The sequence below is a fragment of the Mandrillus leucophaeus genome, unplaced genomic scaffold, assembly GCF_000951045.1.
Source record: "Mandrillus leucophaeus isolate KB7577 unplaced genomic scaffold, Mleu.le_1.0 Scaffold272, whole genome shotgun sequence".
NCBI lineage: Eukaryota > Metazoa > Chordata > Mammalia > Primates > Cercopithecidae > Mandrillus > Mandrillus leucophaeus.
Window position 1 is genome coordinate 635,666 of NW_012102832.1, and position 13,416 is coordinate 649,081.

The window sequence follows — 13,416 nt, forward strand, 5'->3', positions numbered from 1 at the left end:
AGGAGCTGGGCTCTGGGGAGCGAGGAACTAGGGTGAGAAACAGTGGAGCATAATTAGAGCCAAGGGAGGGGCCTGCTGGAGAGGCTGAAGCACTTTGTGGTGGGGAGGAAGGCAGTCTGGACTTGTGTCCTGCCCCCCACTTGCCAGCCATGTGGCCTTGGATTAAGCCTCAGTTTCCCCACCTACCATAGGGGGGTAAAAGACCTTCCTCAGTGTGGTGAGTGTGAGATGAGATAATGCGTGTGCCTGGCCCCAGTGAAAGCTCTGTCAATGTCAGCTGCTCTGCTGGGCACCCAGGAGGGTCCAGCCTGGACAGGACAAGGGGAACTCATCCCTGGCAGTGGCAGGAAAAAGAACAGGAAGTGAGGCTCACAGAATGTCTGGGAGCCATGAGGAGGCAGTTGGGGAGCTGTGGATAGGCTGCGAGGGGCCGGAGGGATGCTTTTTGAGAGATTCTCCTGGGAGCCAGTAGGGAGGCAGGGCCTTGGGTGTCCAGGGCCTAGGTCCCTCGGTCCCAATCCTGGCTGTGATGCCACCTTGCTGTGCACCTTTGGGAGGCCCCTCTCCTTCTCTGAGCTGTCCCCTCATCTGAAAAAGAGATGGACTCACCCACCTCTAACCTCTTGCCTCTGAGTCTAGAACCTTCTCTAACATCTTGCCTCTGAGTCTAGAACCTTCTTTAAGTGAGAGCATCTGGACACATCACAGCCCCCACCCTCACACCCAGAACGGGCCTGTCATACGGGAGCTGCTCGTAAATATTCACTGAATCAAACGAGCGCACTAAGGGTCTCTCACAATATCTAGGTCCAGGAGCCACCCTGCAGCCTCTGACCAGGCCACATGGGCAATAAACACCCACGGGTGAGGTGTGTCCACGCTCCACACAGCCCCCGCGCCTGCTCATTAGATCTGAAAGAGATTGCGGCACCCCTGCAATTCCTGCTGCAGCCCTACCCTTTCCGAGGGCCAAAGTGCCTCGCCCTGTCCCCACCCCACCTTGCAAAGACAGGAGGTGACTCCACTGAAACCCAAACACAAAGCTGAAAAGCAGATGCAAAGTTGGCTTCTCCCTTGGTTAGGGGTGGCCTAAGAGCTAAGAGGGAGGCTGAGGTGAGAGTGGGGCCCTGAATAGCAGGTGGAGCCCTGGGAAGAGGGAGAGGAAAGCGGAGAGAGAAACAGAATGGCAGGAAGCAGAGGGCCGCAAAATCCCCCTTCTGAACCCCAGGGTAGGCCAGGGACCCAGACGTTGGGGCTGCTGGAGTCACAAACCCGCTCCCTCGCCCCTCCTCCAGGAGCCAGCGGTGGCAGCTGGAGACGAGTCTTCTCTGTCTGAGTGAGGGAACAGCTGAGAAGGGAGGCGCCTGGTTGAGAACTCATGTGCTAACCCAGATCCAAAGCTCCGGGATCCGGAGGAGGAGGGAGAAGGCTCAGGGGGTGGGTGGGGCAGTCCTGGCAGGGAAGTCTGTCTGGGCAGAGGTTGGGAAAGCTGGTCACGGGAGCAGGGGCAGGAGATGCCCAGCTGGGCAGGGGCACGGCATGCAGCAGAGCGGGCCTGGGTGGCCCCCACGGTCCCTGCCCTCACCTGCTGCTGGGCCTGGATCCGCATGTACTCGGCCCTCTGCTTGCCATGTTTGCTTTTGTCGGGGCTGCCCACCTGGCCCTGGGCCGCCTTCAGCCGAGAGGCCCCCGGAGTCACCACCTTCATGGGCGGTACGCTGCCTCCGCCACTCTGCAAGAAGAGGAACAGGGTTGCAGTTGCCGGGTGCACGTGGGGTGAATCACACAGGAACCCTAGCACTGGGTGGGGTTTCGGGGCTAGGACCTCCCCAGTGGGACCTTTTGAGACCTGGAGACCCCTCTCTGGCTCCACATCCCAGTCCGGAACTCAGGTCTACTCTCTGAGTCCCCATTGATGGTCTCCCTGCAGGAGAGGGATGGGGTCCCAGCCAGGTTCCCAACAGCTCTTGAGGGAGAGCTCTTCAGTGGCTTCCCTGAGTAGCCCAGAGGCAGGTGATGCCCTCCTTGGGGAGCCTCTGCTAAAGCGAGGGTCCCCAGCAGCAACCCCACTCCCGGCAAGGGGCACCATCTGGACCTGGGTGCACATGCCGGCGAGGGGCTCTCTATAATGGCACACAGAGCAGAGAGGCAGCCCCAGGCCCACATTCTCCTCCTAAGGGGAGGATAGAGGTGAGGTCTCCCTAGGGATGGGCAAGCTTGGCTCCCATGAACCTCCCCAAGTACCAGGCCTGCCCACGGGGCACTAGGGATCCAGAGGCGCAAGCAGAGAGATGACAGAGACAGAGAGTCAGAGACAGGAGGGGGAGGGGAGCGTGGAGAGGGAAGGTGGGGAGAGAACTTTATTTGTTGGTTTACAGATACAGAGCAGAAGGGGAGAGGCCCTGGTTCTTGCCAAGGCTGGGGATTGGCCGACCCCTGGGTAGGCCGGCTTCCCAGCCTCCCTCGGACTCTGCCTGCAAACCCTGCTCTGACACCAGGCTCCCAGGAGAGTGATAAGAGCTGAGAGAAGGCTGGTGGGAGGAGGGGGCTGGCCTGGCATTCTTGCTGCCCCCTACTCCGTCCAACTCTGGAAATGGAGGAGGAAGGCAGCAGGGAAGGATGAAGAGGGGGCAGCCACCTGGCGGCTGAGGGGTAGGGGTGGGGGGCTGCCAGGGGACCCCACGGCAGGGCCTGTGCCCATGTTGCTCAGGGTGGCTTCCAGCTCCCGGAGCGTCTCCTCCAGGCTGTCCATCCGCTGGGCAGTGGTGCCCCACGTGGCACAGCCTGAGTTGGCAGTAGCCTGGCCCTGGTGCTCCCTACTGCAGCTTTGGGCATCGTGTCCAGAGTCCTTGAGGATCTCCTCTGGGTAGGTGTCAGCAGTAGAGGTCTCCGGAGTCCCATCCTGGGCTGGTCCCTGAGGACAGGGTACCCTGGCTCCTCCATCCTCTAGGCTGCAGCCTCCTCTGCCCAGTCTCTTCAGAGCTGCCCCCTCCTTCCAGGGCATGAAGCTGCTCCTCAGCCCAGGAGTCTCTCCCACTACCCCTGGCGGGGCCTGTGGGCCATCCCAGCCCCTCCCGCTGTCAGCCAGGGTCCGTGGTCTTGGGGTGGGAGCTGTCCTGGGTCCCAGTTCCTCAAGTCTGGCCTCTGGCGGGCTAGGAGGGCTGGGGGCACACTCTGTCAAGATGATCCTTGGGACACAGAAAGCCCTGGGACCTGGGGCAGCCTGCGGGGAGAAGGAAGATGAGGAAGAGTATGATTCCTACAACCAAACCCCAAGCTAAAATGGGGGTTACAGTTAGGTGAGCCTAGCCACTTTCTTTTACAGATCGGGAAACTGAGGCAGGGAGGGTCCTGACAGAGGCTACCCAGTAAGTTGGAGGCAAAATTGGGACCAGAATTCAGGTCTTTCCCATCATATCCCACGGCCTCCTACTTTCCAGTAAAGATGCCAGTTTGGCCAGGGCAGGCACACGTTTATTTCACACCACCCACGTGAGCCTCCGGGAGCCAGTCTCAGGGTTGCTCCCAGGAGTGTGCCCATCTGTGCAATGACTCCACAACAAGGTGGGGCCGGTGGAGGATGAAGTGAGCTCGCTGGGCATGTTGTGAGTGCTTCATAAATATTAGTAATTTGTTGAAATGAATGGAATGATGGAAACCTTCGGCCCCGTGTGGGCAGAGACCACATGTCAGCCTCTGGCATCTCAAACCAGAGACTTCTGGCCAACCCTAGCTTTGTGTGCTCTCCCCAAGAGCTTCACAGCTGGAAGGGGTGGGGCTTGCCCCCTGCCAAATCCTCTGCTGCACACACACTCGGGCAAAGCTCCCTTGGGTACCTGCTCCGGTGCCAGCATCCCTGGCCCTGGCCTCGGTGAGGGCACAGAGGGAAGCCCCAAGTACCACTCCCCAACATGAGTGAATCCTGGTCTAACTCTGAGCACCAGGCTTGTGCCAGGTGCCGTCACATCCTTCCTCACCTTCAGTGCCTACCTTAACCCGTGAAGTGACTGCTGCTCTCACCAGGGCGAGGCAGGTTACATGCTTCACCCAAGGCCACCCACAGCTAGTTAGTGGCAGAGCCTGGATTTGAACCCAGATAGTCTGACTCCAAGGCCAGTGCTCCTTCCACTAAAGGGAGCCGTGGGGAGACGGGAGGGGGCAGCAGGGACCCCCAACCACCCCCTCCCAAAGGAACCCACCCAGCCTTGCCACCTGCTTACCTGGAAGCGGGGGGTGCTGACTGGGGAGGCAGAGAGGGCGACCTCATGCTCGCCCGGCTCCACAGCCCGATGCTGCCGCAGGATGCAGAGGGTCAGCCAGGGGCAAAAGGCCTTGTCCACTGGGCCCCTGAGGATGGGCTCCCAGAGCCAGAAAGGGGCAGGGCTTGGATGGGAGGGGCCAAAGTGCCAAAGGCACGGCCAGTCCAGGAGGTGCCCCTTCCATAGAGCTCGTCCTAGAGGTTCCTCACACTGCTCTGTGCCCATCCCCTGCCCAGCAGAAGGCACTGCCCACTATCTGATGTCCCTCTGCTCCTCCCCTACCAGGAAACCAAAGCACCACCAGGCCTCCAGCCAGGCCAGAAATCAGGTGGCCATCAGCACTGAGCCCGCTGTGCGGCAGGGAGCCCCAGACAGGGAATGTGCGCACATGGGAGGCTCTCCTTCCCCAGAGCGGAGGCCCCCCTGCCTTAACCTGACCTGGCAGAGAGAGAGATTCCCAGACCTTCCCCCTCCCCTCCTCCCCAAATACAGCCCCCAGGGGTGGGGTGCAGACAGCAGGTTCACCCCCAAATTCCCAGGAAAGAATAAAGAGGAAATAAGTGCAGCAGGACAGCAGCAAGGACTGAAGTTAGAGAGAAGGAAGAACTTCCCAATGCCAAAAGAACCAGCAGCCAAGGAATGGCATGGCTTTCTTCCATCCCAGGCTCTCTGTCCAAGAGAGCAACGTGGGCCACGGGCTGGTGAGGCTGTAGAAGAGCCTACCCCTGTGGCGTCCTGGCCCCCAGCGCGAGGCATAGATTCTAGTGGGAAAAACAGAGCCCCCCTGGCACAGGCAGCAGAGCAGCGAAGATGGAGGTGAGGGCTAGGCAAGGGCTCAGGACAAGGTCAGATTTTGAGTTGGACCCAAAGTCATCCTGTGAGCAAGATCCAAACTCCAATCTTAGTCCAAGACCACACTCAGCCTTCAGGCCAGACCTAAGCTCAGACTGCGAACCAGAACAAAATACTCAGGCTTCCATCAGCAAGCCCGTGAGAAAATGCAGACCATTTTCTCAAGGGGCCACCAGACACCCAGGCTGCTGGAGTCTCGGGGAGCCCCCCAGCAGGCAGCAGGGAGGAAGGGTTATGCGCCTGTCCTTGGAGTGGGGGAGGGGTGAGCCCACGTGTAACGCTGTGGCAGTGGCTGTGGCTGTGGCGGTGGCGGGACTCGGGACGGTGACTGGCGTTTTAGCGGGTTAGCGTGGGAGGTGAGGAGAGGAAGCTGTGGGGGCACAGGCAGAGAGAGAGCTGGGAGAAGTGGGAGCAGCCCCGTTACCTTCCGTGTAGGGCCTGGGGCTGAGCCCCCGGGGGGCCCCAGGTCCTGGGGGGACAGCAAGGTGGGGATCAGCTGGCGGCGGGGCGTGGGGGGGAGGGAAGACACTGAGGTTCTCTCAAACACCTGGGGAGCAGAAGGTGGGGGCAGGTTTGGAGGAGGGGATACCAGGGAGGACGGGGGTGCTGGCCTGTGGCCTCGGCATCCTTGAGGAGTGTGGCCTGGGATGGCGTCAGCCCCCAGCCTCACCCCATGGTCCCTTGCCACGGCCGCCGGCCCTCTCTGCCCTCATCTGGTCACCTCCAGAGGCCCCGCACTGGGGCTGGGGGTGGCTGAGAACGCTTAAGTGTGGTGACTGACACCGCTGGGAGAGTCGAGGCATGGGGCATGAGAGTCTCAGAGTTCTGTCCTCAGAATACTCAAGTATGGGGTCTCAAGCATGAGCTGATCTCGGAACACTCGGGGATGGGGGTCTCCAAACTTGGTGATCTCCGAATCTTAGGATATGGGGTTTTCAGAGTGCAGGAGGTCTGGGGATACTTGGGGGGACTCAGAGACTACAATTAAAAAACTCAAATCTGTAAGGAGAGAAGACTTTAGACCCCCACCCCTCATTTCACAGTGGAGAAGAAATGGAGGCAAAAGCCTGAGGTCTGAACAGCCAGCGCTCCACAGGGAGCCCGAGAGCCCATCTTCTGTCTCATCCTGTCACCTGGCCTGGGGGCAGCCTGGCAGGGAAGGGGGCCTGGCTGAGACCTTGGGGGCCAGGTGTGCCCTGACCTACCTCTAGCTCTGCAATGATGCGATCCTCGTCATCCTCGTCCTTGATGGCCGAGGCCATGATGGGTGGTGTGGAGGCCGGGCGGGCCACCTCCGACACGGCCCGGCGCAGCTTCACCTGGGGCTTCTGCACCTCCAACTCCTCAGACTCAGCCTTCTGCAAAGCCCGGGACCCCTGTCAAGGCCAGGCTCTGCCCGGCTTCAGCACCAGCTCACCTCCCAGGCCCCATGGTGTCCCTCAACGGACAGGGGCCTAGCATGGAATTAAGGCAAATACACATACCGGGAATCCCAAACTAGCAGGACAAAGTTGCCACCGGCTACCCCCTCCTTCCTTCCATGTTCTCTGAGAAAGAGGTCTCTTTCCCACCCCAGAGGGTCTCCAGAAGTCATCTGAGGATTCATCCTAACTCAGTCCCCCGGCCCTCTGTCTGAGGTGGGAGTGGTACCTTGATGAAGGCCGAGTCCTTCTTGCTGGTGACCACCACCTCTCCAGTGCGTGTGGTGGTCAGGCCGTGGGAGGAGGGGAAGCTCCGGCGGGGAGGGGGCGGCGGGGGTGACTTGGAGGGCTTCTCTGTGCGGTATCGGGGCACTGTCAACTCATCTGCAGGCACCAAGGGGCCGGGGGTCAGCGGGCCTGCAACTCTGGAGTCAGTGCACTACATTTAACTTGAAGGGGATAAACCTTGCTTCCTCCTCCAGGGAGGACCAGGAGGAAGTGAGAAGAAAGCCTGGGGGCAAGAACACAGGCCCCCTCCTTCTCTTATCTCCTCCTGCACGCCAGCCCCAAGCTCTGTCCCTCTCCTGACAGCACTCTTGCCACTCCAAGTGTGGTCTGTGGACCAGCAGTACTGGCAGCGCCTGGAAGCTTGTCAGAACTGCAGCTCAGGCCCCGCTCCTGGGCTGCTAAATCAGGATCTGGTTGAACAGATCCTGGGGTGACGGACGCACATTCAAGTTAGAGAGGCGCTGCTCTAACGACCTCTTTCCCATTGCCCCTCACCCTTGCCCTGGCTCAGCTCTCCATCTCTCCTCCAGGGATCCTGGCCCCTCCCACTGGGCTCTCCTTTCCCCCAATTAGTCCTCCAGCCCTGTTTCCAGGGTAACCTGCAGAGAGGTCACTCTAACCATGACATTCCCCTGCCTTTGATCTTGCAGTGGCTCCCCATCACCCCAAACCATGTCCAAGCTCCTTAGGCCAGCACCTCTGCACCTACCAGGCTTTCAGCCTCAGCTCTGCCTGCTGCTCCCCAGGTTGGACCCTGTTCAGGCCACACCACACACACACACACACACACACACCCCTCCAGGCGTTTGCACACACTGTTCCCTCACCCTGGAGTACTCTCTCTCACTGGCTGGGGAAGTGCCCACTCATTTGCAAGACTTCAGTGAAAAGTCACCTCTTCAGGGAAGCCTTCCTGCCCTCCTAGGGCCTCCACCAGGACTGCACAGTGCCAGCATTCACCTCTGCTACTACCTTTAACATCTGCATTCTATTTCTGGTTTACATACTAGGCATGGCCCGGCACAGATTACTTAATCATTTTGAGTCTATGTCCTCCTCTGTAAAATGGAAATAACTACCGTATCTGCCTCCTGGGCTTGTTATAAAACTGTAAGGATGAATACATTAAAAACAATGGAACAGTTCTTATCACAGAGCAAGTGCTTGATACACACAAATGTCAGTGTTATTTCCCCCACTAAATTCTGAGCTCTTTGAAAGCAAGCCCTGTCTTATTTCCATATCTCTAGCACCTAGCCCACAGTAGGTGCTTAACAAATATACATTGCAGGAATGAATAAAATGAAGGAATGATGACTGCCACTTCTGGTCTGGATTTCTGCCTACCCCGGGACCGTGACTCAGGCTGGGGACCATGGGAACTGTGTCAGTATCAGCATTGGAACCCACCCTCAACACAGCCTGGTTTGTGGCATGCACCCAGCCAAGTCGTGGAGGCGGATGACTCTGCCTGGACTTGCTTGTCCTCCCTGCCTGGTCCTCTCAGCGGCTCCCTTCCCAGGACAGTGGGAAAAGCCGGGATGGAATCCAGCTCACCCGGTCCTTCTGGGTCCCAGTCTCCCTTTAGTGGCCGCTGATGTCCCAGGGCCTCCCTTGTCTGGCCGCCCGGCCACAATGATCTTGAGTCCCCAGTGCCTCCCCCATCAGCCTGAGCTCCCGAGGAGGGCACTCCCCGACACTGGGCTCCTCACCAGCCCTACTACTCCCCATACCTGAGCCCCTCCTCCCGCTGGGCTCCGTTCGGGGGGCTGCCTTCTGGCCATGGGGGGCCTTGGGGGGCTTGTGGTCTGGAGTGGGAGCTGGGCCTGGATGGGCCTTGCTGGCACAGTCCAGGTCAGGGATGGCCTTGAGCAGCTCTGCCTGTGTCTCTTCCAGCAGCCGGTTGATGTCCTTGGCACTATACTGGGTCAGGGCTGCCCGCTTCTCCTCCCAGTCTCGCTCTGCAGCCTTAAGAGGGAGCCAGGAGTCAGGACCAAGGTAGCTCTCCCGCTCCAGGAACTCTGGGGCCTCAGCCTCCTCCCCCAAGCCACAGAGGCAAGGAATAGAAAAGGAAGCCTCATATTTGATCCCACCTCCCGGAAAACTCTTTGACTTCTTGTGGGTATGACATGGCATCCCCATGGGTAGGAATGCCATCCTCATTATATACTACATTCATGATAAACTTAGATCTATTTCTGGGCATTCTATTATTTCACTGACTACATAGTCTATTCTTGGGCAAACATCATAATGCTTTGATTATTGTAGCTTCATAATATGCTTTCTGTCTAGAAGGGCTAATGTCACCCTCATTATGCCTGTTAGACTTCCATTAGGGCACTGGCCCTCCTCCACCAAGGAAAAAGACCCATATGACTGGCACTCCCCACCCTAGGAAGGATGGTCGTAAGAATGTGTGAACCTGGCTCACGGCCCCACCCACAATCCCTGGCCCCAGCACCTCAACAGACACTGCCTTGTCCACACTTCTCTTGCCAGGAGTGTCCAAGCCTTTGGTGGGGTTGCTCCCCTTAGGGGTAAGAGAGGCTCCTTCAGCTGGTCCGCTCAGCTCATGCAGGTTCAGTGGGGGGCTGGGGGGTGGCATTTCGAAGTCCACGCTCTTGTTGAAGTCAGTCTCTGCCGTCACCTTCTTTGGGGACTGACTCAGGAGATTGTTGGGGGGTGGCCACACACCCTCATCCACTTGCCTGGGGTTGGGAGAGTTGGGAGCAGCTGTGAGGCCAGCAGGTGATGACCCTCCTGCGGGAAGGCTGGCCTGAGGGAGAAGGGGTGGGAGGCAGCATCCTGGGATGCTGCAGGAGAGGTGGGAGGGCCTGGGGAGGAGTGACTGCCCCTGGTATAAGAGGAAGCCAGGTCTACAGCATGCAGGGGTCACAAGGCAGAGCTGAGATGCCAGTTCAGTCGGCACGTCAGTGACCTTTGGGGGAGCTGGGGTAAGGGTTCAGTCTGACCTATGGGTCTGGGCCCAGTGTGTGACCCCATGGGAAATCAGAGGTCAGGGACAGAATGACCTTCGGATCTGGGCCAGTGTGTCCGTGACCCCGCGGCAGCGCTTGAGGAGCCCATCCAGGCGCTGGGGCTCCTCCTTCAGGAACTTCACCGCCTCCACCTCCACGCGCAGCACCACCCGCATCTTGCTCTGCAGGCCCGGGAAGTGAGCTTCGGAGACAGGAAGGTATGAGCCGGGGCCAGAGAGAGCACCGCAGACTGGGAGGAGGGGATGGTGGCTGGAATATGGCAGACTCCCCCGCCCTGGACAACATGCTGCATTCGCAGGCCCCAGACCCACCCTTGAGCTCCGTCAGCGTCTCCCCGAGCTGCTTCAGCAGCAGTGCCTTCTCCTCCAGCTCGGGGCCAGGAACCAACCGGTGGTTGTGGGACACGTCCCTCTGGATCTTCTCCACCGATTTCTCCAGGTCACTGCAGCCACAGAGAGACCCTCTCAGCTCTTTTGGCCTGAGATGCCAGCCCAGCCCCCTGAAATTGGGCAGCTGGAAAGAAATCAGGCCACCAGTTGGATCAAAAGTAAAAGCAGGAGGCTGGGCGTGGTGGCTCATGCTCATAATCCCAGTACTTTGGGAGGCTGAGGCAGGCAGATCTCTTGAGCCCAGGAGTTCAAGACCGGCCTGGGCAACATAGGGAGACCTCGTCTCTGCAAAAAAATAAAATAATTAGCTGGGTGTAGTGGCAGGTGCTTGTAATCCCAGCTACTGGGGAAGCTAAGGCAGGGGGATCGCTTGAGTCTGGGAGGTTGAGGCTGCAGTGAGCCGTGATTGTGCCACTGCACTCTAGCCTAAGTGACAGAGGGACACCTTGTCTCAAAAACAAACAAACATAAAAGCCAGCCACCAACCACATGCTCAAGTAAAATCTGCAATGCCAAATCTCAGAGATGAGGAGACTTCAGAAGCTGTCCCTAAGAGGTGCCCTGCACCATCTGTCCCCCTTGGAAGCTCTGATTCTCAGCAATATCTGCCCCAGCATCTCTCATTGTAACTTGCATCCCCTGATTCTATTCTGCCAAGGAAGCAGAGAGAACTTGGTTGCCTTTCAGAGAACCAGAGGCAGAGCACGTGCCCCTGGGGAGGTCTCTTGTTTCGGGGGAAACTGCCATGTTCATTGCCCTTCTCCCAAATGATCCAGCCACAGAGTCTCTTTCCTGAGGGCCAAAGCTGCTTTAGATTTTCAGCTAGTGTATGCTGAACTTGTGTCATTTAAGACCCTATATTCTTCTAAACTGTAAATCAGATCAGGTCATCACTCCTGCCATTGAACCCTAAATGGATCCCATCATCCTGAGGCTAACATCCAAACTTTTCAGTGCAGCCAAGAAGGGCAGGAAGATGGTAGTTGAAAACTTGGTTCTAGAGTCAGACTGATCTAAGCTCCAATCCTAGCTCTGCCCTTGCCAGAGGAGAGATCTTGGGCAAGTTACCTAATATCTCTGGAATTCAAACCTCCTCGACCAAAAAATAGGGATGGTAAGAGTTCCCCGCTAGCTGTGGTGGTTCACGCCTATAACCCCAGCACTTTGGGAGGCCGAGGCGGGCAGATCACCTGAGGTCAGGAGTTCGAGACCAACTAGCCAATATAGCGAAACCCCGTCTCTACTAAATATACAAAAATTTGCCGGCCATGGTGGCATGTGGCTGTAATCCCAGCTACTTGGGAGGCTGAGGCAGGAGAATCACTTGAACCCAGGACGGGAGGTCGCAGTGGGCCGAGATCGTGCCACTGCACTCCAGCCTGGGCAACACAGTGGGACTTTGTCTCAAAAAAAAGAAAAAATAAAAGAGTTCCCCCTTCATGGGGGCCATCAGGTGGATTGGATGAGCTAATGCAGGCGGCAAGGGCTCAGTGCCTGGGAGCTGCTCTTGTTTTCCGTGCCGCTGTACCCCTCGTCCCATCTGGCTTCTGCTTAGAACTCTTCAGAACTGCTCTGAGGTGCTACATGTGCTGCCCTCTCTGGCTCTCTATAATGCTGTTTTCTCTGCCTAGAATATTCCATTCACTCATACACATACACGCACACACACGTGCTAACTCCCACTGATCCTCAGGTCTCAATGGGAAGCTCTCCTCCAGCCCTTCCCCTTGTGGTTGCTGGGTCTGCTTCCTGCCCTCCAAACCGCTGAAGCTCCTGTTGGCTGGGTTGTGCAGCCTTCTGGACTACTAACCCCAGGCAGGCAAGGACCATGTCTTCCAGATTCATCTCTGGTTTCTAGCACCTGGCATGGTGCCTGGTGCAGAGTAGATTTCTGGGAAATAATGTGGAATGAATGAACAAGGGAGAGAAGGAACTGCTGCCCAGGTAGGTCATCTCAGTTCTGTACTTGAGTCGCTGACATCTCTGACCCAAATGCGGAACTTTATATACACTCCTGTCAAATCCCATCCGTTGGATTTCAGCTCAATCTAGGTGCAAACAACTTCTGAATTTCAGTTCTATTATCCAACAGATTTGCTCCTGCTTAAAGCTCTGTGTCATCAGCAAATCTTATCAGCACACCTTACCCATCTTCATCCAACTAACAGGTGAAAAGACAGACTGGGTTGGAGTCAAGGGCAAAAGCTTGTGACTTAGCAGCACTACCAGTTAAAGCGCTATCCTGTATTATGCACTTACTGTATGCCAGGTGCCACACTCAGGCCTTGGCTTTCATTACTTTGATTAATCCTCAAAACAAATCCTGGAGGTGGGAACAGTTATCATCTCCAGCTTACACACAGACAAACGGTGGCTCAGAGCCTAGACTACACATCCCAGCCCGCCTTGCAGTGATAAGTGGCCATTTAACTGAAGTCTACCCAATGGAAGATGAGTGGAAGGGGCACATGCTGCTTCCAGACCTGGCCCACAAAAACCTCCCGTGTAAGATCCTCCATGCTCCTTTTTCTTTTCTCGTAAGTTGGAACTCTCTGGGTGGTCTTGGAAAACACATGTTGAAGACAGCAGAATCTCCATCAGCCTGAGTCCCTGAATGACTGCATGGAGAAGAGAGCCACCCGCCTAACACACCCAATACTATTCCATGAGAAAGATATGTTTATTACTTTTGAATTATTAAACAATTTGGGAGCTTATTTGTTATAGCAAGCTACCCTAATTAATTAGCTATCCTAAGACACTGTCATTTAAAAAAAAAAAAAAAGGAAAAAAAGATATTCAAAGAGATTAACTAGTTAGTCTAAGGTCATACAGCCATTTTGTGGCAGAGCAGGATCTATTCACATCTGACATCAGCCATTGGTTCTGCTGCATCTCATTCCCACACTACACCAACATCACCCATGCTGCCCCCAATCCATACACTGTCCTAGCCCAGCCCTCGCCCTACCACATGGGAAAGAGCAACTCCCCTGCTCATATGTGTGATACCTGACTGGTCCAAGCTGTGCCAGTTTTATAAAATGGTCACTCCCAAACATCACTCAGAAGAGGAAGAGACTGTCATGTAAAGGACTCAAATAAGGATTGTAAACTAGTTCAACCATTATGGAAAACAGTATGGCGATTCCTCAAGGATCTAGAACTAGATGTACCATATGACCCAGCCATTCCATTACTGGGT

At 56.7% G+C, this 13,416-nt stretch overlaps 2 protein-coding genes across 3 annotated transcripts in view; both read right to left on the bottom strand.

Annotated features, from left to right (window-relative positions):
• The window catches only part of SRCIN1 (SRC kinase signaling inhibitor 1), a 79,200-nt gene that overhangs the window by 15,382 nt on the left and 50,402 nt on the right, over positions 1–13,416 (bottom strand). The window contains exons 12-19 of one of the 2 annotated variants that reach the window (XM_011984703.1): positions 10,134–10,264; positions 9,856–10,003; positions 9,285–9,531; positions 8,554–8,788; positions 6,762–6,916; positions 6,317–6,469; positions 5,536–5,658; positions 1,586–1,732 (exon numbers count right to left, since the gene is read on the bottom strand). In XM_011984703.1, coding sequence (XP_011840093.1) covers positions 1,586–1,732; positions 5,536–5,658; positions 6,317–6,469; positions 6,762–6,916; positions 8,554–8,788; positions 9,285–9,531; positions 9,856–10,003; positions 10,134–10,264 — 1,339 coding nt within the window. The remainder of the gene's footprint in view (positions 1–1,585; positions 1,733–5,535; positions 5,659–6,316; positions 6,470–6,761; positions 6,917–8,553; positions 8,789–9,284; positions 9,532–9,855; positions 10,004–10,133; positions 10,265–13,416) is intronic. The other variant, XM_011984704.1, reaches the window with a different exon arrangement.
• Positions 2,342–4,484, bottom strand: LOC105542977. Its single transcript, XM_011984701.1, has 2 exons — positions 4,221–4,484; positions 2,342–3,223 (listed from the first exon to the last, which is right to left on the bottom strand). The coding sequence occupies exons 1-2, from the start codon at positions 4,482–4,484 to the stop codon at positions 2,573–2,575; spliced, it is 915 nt and encodes a 304-aa protein (XP_011840091.1). The 3' UTR covers positions 2,342–2,572.

What these genes read in the sequence shown, in the direction of transcription:
- LOC105542977 (XM_011984701.1), bottom strand. Translation starts at nt 4,484, where the DNA reads ATGGGCACAGAGCAGTGTGAGGAACCTCTAGGACGAGCTCTATGGAAG. An exon ending in TCAGCACCCCCCGCTTCCAG is followed by an intron (nt 3,224 to 4,220) that starts GTAAGCAGGTGG and finishes TTCTCCCCGCAG; the next exon opens with GCTGCCCCAGGTCCCAGGGC.